The 9,667-nt window shown below is 40.3% G+C and overlaps 1 protein-coding gene across 2 annotated transcripts; it reads left to right on the top strand.

Moving 5' to 3' along the window:
• Nucleotides 1–727: 727 nt before the first annotated feature.
• LOC111233362 (type I phosphatidylinositol 4,5-bisphosphate 4-phosphatase-A-like) lies at nt 728–7,310 on the top strand. 2 transcript variants are annotated; one of them, XM_022761171.1, is made up of 7 exons: nt 728–969; nt 2,632–2,813; nt 3,224–3,330; nt 4,012–4,123; nt 4,206–4,258; nt 4,370–4,460; nt 4,877–7,310. In XM_022761171.1, the coding sequence occupies exons 1-7, from the start codon at nt 888–890 to the stop codon at nt 5,018–5,020; spliced, it is 771 nt and encodes a 256-aa protein (XP_022616892.1). In that variant the 5' UTR covers nt 728–887; the 3' UTR covers nt 5,021–7,310. The 2 variants fall into 2 exon arrangements, with proteins under 2 accessions (XP_022616892.1, XP_022616891.1); XM_022761170.1 differs by having other exon boundaries at nt 728–990.
• The last annotated feature ends 2,357 nt before the right edge of the window (nt 7,311–9,667 follow it).

Raw genomic sequence — 9,667 nt, 5'->3', positions numbered from 1 at the left:
TTGGCATGCCTGGTCTGCAATGATTGATCAGCTGACGAGGCAGGCCGGGAGGTCGCTTTACACTGAGGTTTTACAGTTTAACGTTAGCACACATGCTAACTTCAACTACAATAACATTACAAGTTACCCCTCACATATATGATATTTGCCAAAAGGATGTTGGATGTATGCAATTATCCTATCAGACTAATTTAACAGTGAGTTTACCTCGAATTGTGAAGATGGTTATCTTGAAACTTCCAGCTGACTTTATACAAGGGTCCATGATACCGCTTGTTCATGGTATTTTTTGTTTGGATTCATGTATTTATTCATTCAGTTTGTATGTGTGAGTTGTGGTGATGAATTCAATGTTGCTTAGTTTAGTTACAGCTGGTTAAAACGGATTAACATGTCAGTTAAAGAACATTAACATCCTCTATTTTCTGAGAGAGGAGACTCTGCTGAAAGCAGTGATGTAAAGTATTTGTTTGTGGTGTTTGAATTAAGAAAATAAAGGAAACTGTAAAGCATCCCAAAAGTCACTAACCTATCCGGTGAGAAACGCTTTGTTTGAGTAATTGAACGCAGCCCGGACTGTCAAACGGTTGCTACCGGTCAAAGGACGCCAATGGACCCGCCCATCCTCGTCGAGCTCGTTCATTGGTCGAGCTTGCTGTCAATCACATCCGCGACTCGGACCACAGTCATGTGACAGATGTTTTTGTTGTTTCGTTTCCGCCTTCGGTGTTTCTCGCCGTGTCATGTGGACGTCAAACTGACGGGCTTTGGGGTTGAAAGCTCCTCAGCGACTCTTCCAGAAATCCCTAACGGTGGTCTGAGGACTACCCACCGCTGCAAAGACTCTTCCTGAGGGCGTTGCGAAAGGCTGTGGGCCGGTGGGAGCGATGGCGGACGGGGAACGGTCGCCGCTGCTGTCCGAGCAGCACGACGGGACCAACGGCTTCTCTCCCGGGGGCAGCTCGCATGGTAATCCGTCTAAACCACAGAGTATGTCCGCTGTTTGGTTTGTCACCCTAGCCAGCGCGATACACACATGTTTATAGGTTTCTGAACAGCATTATTGACCATTTTAATCTGCATTTAGATTTGAGAATGTCAACTTGTAAACAAATGTAAGCTGATGGTAGTGTCAATTTGCAAGCTAGCGAGCTAGCAGTTTGGCTAACGGTAGCTGTAAATAATAAATTAAATGGACACCTTCAGATTTAACCCATGAGAATTCACTTTACACATATTTCATGATCTGTTAATAGAGTTAATCAGCTTCTTAGCGTGTCACTATGTAATAACAGCAATCTCAAATGTACACATCACAGAAGGTAATGTTAAATTGATGTTTGGTGTATAGTAGGGGCTGTAGGAAATTATTGCTTTTCAGGTAGTTGAACTGATTTGTGATCAGTTTGGTTGGTGGTTTGATCGTGCATCATCACCTAGCGTCTCTGTTTGTTAAATAGGCTGAGTTTACCATAGGGTTCCTGCTCTCACAGAAAAGACTGATAAGGTATTTTTCAGGCAGTTTTCTATCATTATAAATTAAATCTTTTTGGCATTTTGCCTGTTGAACAAGATACTCGAGGACATCATGTTTGGGTCTGAGAATATTTTTCACAATTTCCTAGCATTTCCTGACTAAAAGATTATTAAGTTAATGAAAAAAAATAAAATTATAATTAATTATTGACAGATTGATTGATATAATTAACCATGTTTTAAGCCCTTTATTCGGACTGTATGTTTGACTCCTTATTTCATTTCTTTTTAATCTGCGTTATCTTTCCCCCCGTTTCCTGTCTTCCTTTGCCATTTCCTCCCAACTAAGAACTTATATCATTATTTTTACACTCAGTTTCTCTCCTTCCTCTACCCCCTCTTGTATTACACTTGATAAAGTTTGGCCTTTGGGTGTGTCACTCACTGATAATGCCGTGCAAAATAATCAATTAATGACTCACTGTAAGTACAATGGGCACCATAGGTTGATAAGTTAATGTTTCATTGGTTGTCTAAGAGATAATATAATATGGTGCAGGATATAAACTGTAATGGGCCCTCTGGTAGGGTTACAGCATGGAGGGTGGGTGTCCTTTTTGTTTTTAGGACAAAGAAGAACATCCTGTTTCAATCACTATATCAGCGTTGGTCCTGCCATAAAACAGACTTTGTTTGTGTTCCCACTGTGTGTCTTGATAGGCATATGAGTAGATAAAAGTAGTTATAATGTGAGCACATACACATTGCAGATAGGGCTTGTTGATACTGACTAAGATGTGTCCGTAACATCGAGTATCAAACTGTCTTTCTTTCAGTCTAGGCTCAACTCCAGAAAACCTTGGATTTGTTTTCTCAATTTCCTGTTTAGACAGCTCCTACTTTTAATCAACGTTTCCTATTTCTCATTCAGGCAAAGTTCTTGTTCAGCTGCTTGTGTTCACACTGAATCTTTTAACTTATTTTTCAGTTAAAATGTTGCTGTTTTCAGCCTTTTAAAAGCCTTTTATTATCATGAACTAAATGTCAGTCAGTCTTGGACTGTTGTTTTTCTTCATATTGACATTTCTTTGTTAAAATCAACCTATTTTTTTCCCAGTATCTAAACTGTTTGCTCCTGGTCGTTCCCCTCTCCAGGTTTAGCGCCGTTCCCCAGCTTGGTGGCACCCAGCGATCCTCCGCCCCCGTACTCACCACAGGGCAGCCCGGACAGCAGCAGCGCTCCGGTCATCAGCTGTCGGGTCTGTCAGAGCGCCATATCAGTGGAGGGCAAGACGCACCAGCATGTGGTGAAGTGCAGCATCTGCAACGAAGCTACGGTGAGTCCAACAGAGGCAGACACATACGAGATGAGTCTTTTTCAGTGTCTCTGCATATTTCACGAACCATGAAGACGGGAGATTAGTCAGCGTTTTACCATCTTAGAAATGTTTTCACAGAAGCATTCAGAAAGCATAGAAATATCAGACTGATGTCCTGAGTGTCCCGGTTCACCGACCAGACGTAGCAGTGTCTCACGTTTCCTCTCTCGGGATTTCTGTCCATCGCCTCATCTGAGAAGATGTGCCGAGTTTCTGCTGATCAGGTCAAAACTGAGAGAAACAACTGAGAAGTATTTAGGAACCGAAGGATGGGGGAAGTCTGGACACGGAAACAGAAGAAGTGTTGTGTTTTTGTTTTCTTATTCTTTTTTTTTTTTTTCTGTGTGTGTTCATCCCTCTGTCCACAGCCGATAAAGAACGCTCCTGTCGGAAAGAAGTACGTCCGCTGTCCATGTAACTGTCTGCTGATCTGCAAAGTCACGTCGCAGAGGATCGCCTGTCCACGACCATACTGGTGAGACGGAGAAACAGTGAGGGATTATTTTTCACCCATATCAGCTTTGGCTTGTAACCGCGCCATCTGTGCAGAAGAAGCCATTCATCCACCAGCCGCTCAGCAAAATACAGTCACGGATGAGACAGTGTTCAGGAGCTGCTGTTGGTTTAAAATCAGTCTGCTTGTACAGCTGCCCTGAGGAATTATTTTATATATACAGTATATATATATTTTATTGTATTATTTGAACTTCACACTTTCCTTTTTGTATAAATCATCGCAGATGTTTTCAGGCGTCATTTTCATAGTTTGTCTTGGCTTTGAAAGTCTTCAGTATCTGACCAAGAACACACATTTCTCAAAGACGGTGACAAAAATGTTGAAAAAAACGATATATCCAGAAGTAGGATTGGGTATCATTTGACATTTTTTTGACACTTGTGCCGATACACCTGATTTTTGGTACAAATCCTTAAAGACAAAAAGTCGTTCCATCTGTCAGCTGAAGAAATGGAAACTGATTTTCATCAAAACCCTTTTCAACAAAAATGGCCAAACAAAAGCAGTGCACACTTTCTCACACTTGTGTTTTGTGTGTTCAGGGTCGTCGTTTATGATCTGAATTTCCATGACATTTGAGGTTAAGCTCGACCAGTTTTCAGTTCTTTAAAATCTGTGCTTTTTTTCTCTTTCTGTCAGTAAACGCATCATCAACCTGGGACCAGTTCACATCGGGAGGGACAGTCCTGAACCGCAGCATCAGCCCGTCGGCATCAGGGTCATCTGCGGACACTGCTCCAATACATTCCTGGTAGGACACACACACACACACACACACACACACACACACACACACACACACACTCTGACATTTCATTTCCTCTCTTTCTCAGTGGACAGAGTTTTCTGACCGGACTTTGGCCCGATGTCCACACTGCCGAAAAGTGTAAGCATCTCAGTGATTCTCTGCGTCTGTGTGAGAGGTGAAAAGAAATAAAGCTCTTTCAGTTTCATTTTGACTATTTAATAGTTATTTTTCTTGATTTTTGGTTTCCAGTTCCTCTATTGGTCGGCGGTACCCCAGGAGGAGGAGCCTGCTGTGTTTCCTCTTGTTCATAGTCCTCGCCGTCTCCACTGCAGGACTGTTGGTGTGTATCTGTGTGTGTGTGTGTGTGTGTGTGAAGACATTTGAGCATTGATAGTTTCATAATTATTCATTCACTTATGATTATTGGCAGTGACGTTGGACATTGATGTGTTGCACTAAATCATAATTAATAGAATGAAAACTTAAATCTGGAAAACTAAATGGTCTTTAATCTTAAATCCCATTATACTGTTTTTAACTGGCTGGAGCTTTTGCTTTTCCCACTGGAAGTGTAGATGGTGGCTGAGGAGTAAAAGCTCCACAGTGGAGCAATGTCGAAATAATTACAATATAAATAACTTTGTGTAACAGATATTCGTATATTTTCTTCGTCATTCCTGTCATCTGAGATTTCTCTCTTCAGGTTCGATGCAGCAGCTTTGTAAACATCATGCGTGTGTGTTTCCCTGTGTTCAGGTCGGCACGTGGAGACCCGCCCAGGAGTCTAAAGGGATCTACGTGTCGTGGGCGCTGCTGATCCTGCTCGCTCTCTTCACCATGGCAAGAACCATCTACTGGAGGTGTCTGAAAATCAGCGACCCCATATCCAACATCACGTAGACAGAGAGAGGGAGGGAAGGAAGGAAGGGAAGGAAGGAAGGAAGGAAGGTGAGGAGGCTGGGTTAGGAAGAGTAGAAGTGGAAAAGGAAAGCAGTAGGTGATATAATCTGTTGTCATTGAAGCAAATGCCAGAGTTGACTGCACTGAATGAGGCCTTTTGTTAATATGGAGAGGGAGGGAGGGAACGATAGAGACGGAGGAGGAGGGAAGAGAGAAGGAAAGATGTGTTGAACTTAATACAAATATTCCACAGTCATGCCAAATTCGATTTACCGATGTGTGTGTATATATACATATATATATATACAGTACGTATATATATGTATATGTGTGTGTGTGTGTGTGTGTGTGTGTGTGTGTGTGTGTGAATGAGCTGCCAGCATTTAAAAAACGTGATTGTTAGTATGACCCAGTACAAAGTGGGGATGGTTGTTGTCCATTTGAAAGAAGGTAGATGTGTGAGTGAAAAGGCGAGACAAAGAAGAGCAGAGAGAAATGTATTTAAGGTATTTTTGACCCAGTAGTTTTCTTCTATGTTGGATGAATATGTTGTTTCAGAGCCTGATGCTGCTATGTTTTGTTTTTGTTTTTTTTAATTGAAGCTGCCAGTAACTTTTATTCTCCCACAAATATAAATATTGTCATTTCTGTGCCCTCAAATCACAAGCATTGAGTGTTGTCTCCAGGAAGGTGACGTGACAGCGCCTCACATCACAATAGGACCAGGCTGGGATGCTAAAACTGACAGTAATGAAATTATCCAGGTGAACTGATTTATTGATCAACCCCAGATTAATACACATACTGAAGGATGAAAGAAGGAGGTGTCATTCCAAGTGGAAACCCAATAATAGTAATAATTATAAACGGAGCATTTTGGAGATAAATAAATTCATTCCAGCCTTTAAATTAATTTAATTTTGTTGTTTGTCCAACTGAAGAGTTTTGTTTCAAACTGAAGTAAACCACTGAGTCCTATGCTCTGCTCTAAAACTGATCAAATCCAGGAAATCAAGTAAACGAACACATATCTTTATGTTTTGTGTGTAAAAAAAAAAAAGAAAAGAAAAGAAAAAAGTGTCAAAATAGCAAGTTGTGCTTTTATTTTGGAGGCTTATGTGTGTGGCCATTTCCTGTCTGCAGGTGAAAAAACATTTGCTGATTTCTCAAAATATCACATCACTCCTTTAACCGACACTGCAGCAGCTCAACTCAGATTTGGGCCGACAAACATTCGATCAGTTTCAGGTCACGTGAGTTCATATTTTTGTGGAATAAAACTCTTCAGTGATTCAGTGTTTGAAATCTGGACTGAACCATTTCACCAGGATCAGCTGCCGTCACATTTAACACAGGGGGGAAAAAAAAAGGGAGCAGACGGCAGATTTAAAGGGCCATGACAACAGTTTTTTACTTTCTGAAGTTCACTCTATGAACTTCTCACCAACCACCAACTACTAAAAAATATCTCAATAACCACATAAAGTCGAAGTGCACATATCTTTTTAAATACGACATGTATAAAGCACCAGGTATGCTTTTTGTTTTGGGGCATGTTTTGTTCATGAAAAAGAACATTTTTAAGTTTACTGACAAATAATTTAGATGAAACTTTGCTTTAAATGTGTTTGACTGTCACACGAAGGTGTGATCAAATGTGCTAATTTGACCAGATGTTACTTGATGTTAAAAGTAACTTGCGTACATAATATAAAGGGAGGGAATTGTCAATGTACACAGTTAAACTTAAAGATGAATAGACAGACATTAACTGAGAATAAGCGGCATCATCTCTTCTTTGTTTTCAGTCTAGGAGCACGGTTCTGGGTCGACAGATTAATCTGTCAGAATTAGTGAAAATCATCAGAAGTAAACTCTATATTCTGCTGAAAACCCAAAAGTGCAGTCTTTGTTTGAGTCACTGATGTAAACCACTTGAAGCACACACAGGGAATGATTTATTTATTTGTCCTCTCTCATTTTAACTCTGGTGCATCTTGTCTGAATCAAACTAAATTCAGCTGACACACTAGTCGAACCTGTTGGCGTCTGTTTCTCTGTTAAAGTGTAAATATATCCAGTGGATGTTGATTATTTTGGGGCTGTACAGAATTATCAGGGCCGTTGCTTCTCCCTTGTGGCTGATTAATATAAGTACTCACTGACTGTGAAACATGTTGCACTACACTGTACTGATGTACTACTGCTGTATGTTTTTGTCAATGTTATTGCGGTGGATGGATTGGTTTTTTTTTTGTATATTGTGGAACAAATAATACTTTTAACAAGGTCCTCTGACTCGAATATGTCTCTTATTTTACATCATTTGTTCTATGTATGAAAACATTCCTGAACATTTAGTGTTTATCATACAATATCTGCATAGGAACATTTTATAAGACCACCTGTATTAAGTAAATGTTCTTACCTTCTCAATAAGTTATATTGGCCCCTGACAGGAAAACCCTCATGCATGAAACTGGTCTCATTTGGTTTTAATAGTAAAGTTAAATCCATGTGAAATATTTGAAAGCTGTAAAACTTAAATACCAATGACAATAATATCAAATAATAATGTACAGTATTGTCTGTAAGCAGGCTAAAACAAACTAAATTAAAGCAATAGCTAATATAGTTAATACTGTTAGGTAAAAGAGAATTTGTTTAATTTGTTTAGCTGTTTCAATAAAGTCATAATATTCAATATTTATTCTTTATTATTTAATGCTTTATAACTTTAAATGTTTAAGCTTTGACTATTTATATTGATAATGCTCCATAAATAAGCCTTGTTTTCTCCACCTTTATAACAATAATATGACATTAATGTTCATTGCTGAATAGCCGTTAACCACTTATCTTTTCATGCAGTTACCACTGAGAACCACCAGAGGTCAGCAGTCAGTCAGTACTGAGAGGACATAGCTGGACAAGACATCATCAGAAATTAGCCACTACTCTGATTCACACTCATCATTTTCTCCTTGGTGTCAAGTGTGGTACATTTTTCATTGATCAATAGAGGGTGTATGTAACCACCTAATCAACAATATGTGTGTACCTAACTACATATGTGACTGCTTAATCAATAGCCGAGGCCTCAGGTGGGAAAGTCCAACAGAATCCGTGTATTTAACGAACAAATTAACTGCTGTTGTGTGAATGTTAGAACTTGGTTCGTCAAGATAAACAGGTGCTGATGCTAATTTTTCCAGTCGGGCGCCGTGAAAAACCGCCGGCGAAGACGGTGCAACGAGGTGATGCAGTTAAAAGAGCGCCGGTCAAACTTGAAATCGTGAAAACACAATGATGGAAACATGATATTGATGTTTGCTTCATGTATTAATTTGCATTGTTTACTCAATATTGGTGTCATTATCGATGCACCAACTTTTCCACCTGAGCCGAGCATGAAAAACTTTTTAGTTTTTTTTCTAATGTTTTAATGCACAAAATGAAATTACTCATAAAAACAGGTGGCTAGAAACCCGCCTCTAGACGTTATTTTATTCCCCCTCTCTCTCTCTCATGCCCAAAAGTCTCCCCTCCCTCTCTCGCTCTCTCTCTCTCTCTCTCTCTCTCTCTCTCTCTCTCTCCAGCTGCTGGCTCAGAGGGACGGGTGAAGAGCAAGGCAGCGTTCCTCCTGATTTGCCTTTCAGTCTCTTGTGGCTCAAATCCCGCTGACCCACTAATGGCTTAAGCCCTCAGAAATCTCTGAAATGCTTGAGTTCGGGAACGCCACAGATTCCAGAATACGGGAATGCCGTAGGAGCTCACGTTTTGGGGGCGCTGGGAAGATTTAACGATTTAGTTTTGTGTTTGCTTTCTTACTTTTGACCCAGTATTAAAAATGGGTTGGAAATTATCTGGTGTGAACACCTTGTGAGAGTGGATCTTTTCGGGAATAGCGGGAATTCTTTCTTCTGGATTTACTTTTGGATAAAAGAAAATTCTTTAACGTGGAAATAATTCCCAGTAACCAGCAAGAGAAAAGACCTCTTTTTCACTTTCTACTCCTTAATTTTGGGATTCATCTTTGAGTTTGGAAGTGTAGAGAAAAGCAGTCGCGTATGCGTGCCTGTGTGTGATTAAAGACATTACTTGTACGTGAACTGTATATGTCTGTGTGTGTGTGTGTGTGTGTTTTTGGCCATGCTGGAGGAAAAGAAGGCCCAAAGTTCTCGGCAACAAAGCTCAGCAGACCCAGGTCGCCCGAAGGTGTCAAAGACCAAGAGCAGAACCTGTAACTCGGCAGCGGGTAAAACCAACAACCACTTCTCAACCAACAGCAATGCCATCGACCCTGCACGCCGGTGAGGACAAAAATCTGTTTTTTCTGTGTGCAGGAGAGAATAAAACAATGCATGCAATCTATTCATGTGTTTACACTCGAGTATTACAGGAGGTGCTGGTTAGCTAATGTCCACTAACTACATGTATAGGCTTACATGCTTAGTTAACATTACGATCCCTGTCCTGCCCCTGTTAACCTGTTTTTTTTCTCACTTTATCTTGACACATATTCAGTTGAATGTCAGTTCACTACAAGAAAACAACAGAAACGTGGAAATAGCCAAGGCAGGGCGGAAGCAGAGCTTTGCTTTGCTTTTAGCAACTAAACTTTTACGGTGCAAATGTTGAAAGTTA

Source organism: Seriola dumerili, unplaced genomic scaffold (assembly GCF_002260705.1).
Source record: "Seriola dumerili isolate Sdu_G_001 unplaced genomic scaffold, Sdu_1.0 BDQW01000388.1, whole genome shotgun sequence".
Lineage (NCBI taxonomy): Eukaryota > Metazoa > Chordata > Actinopteri > Carangiformes > Carangidae > Seriola > Seriola dumerili.
This window is presented reverse-complemented; position numbering and strand designations above follow the sequence as displayed.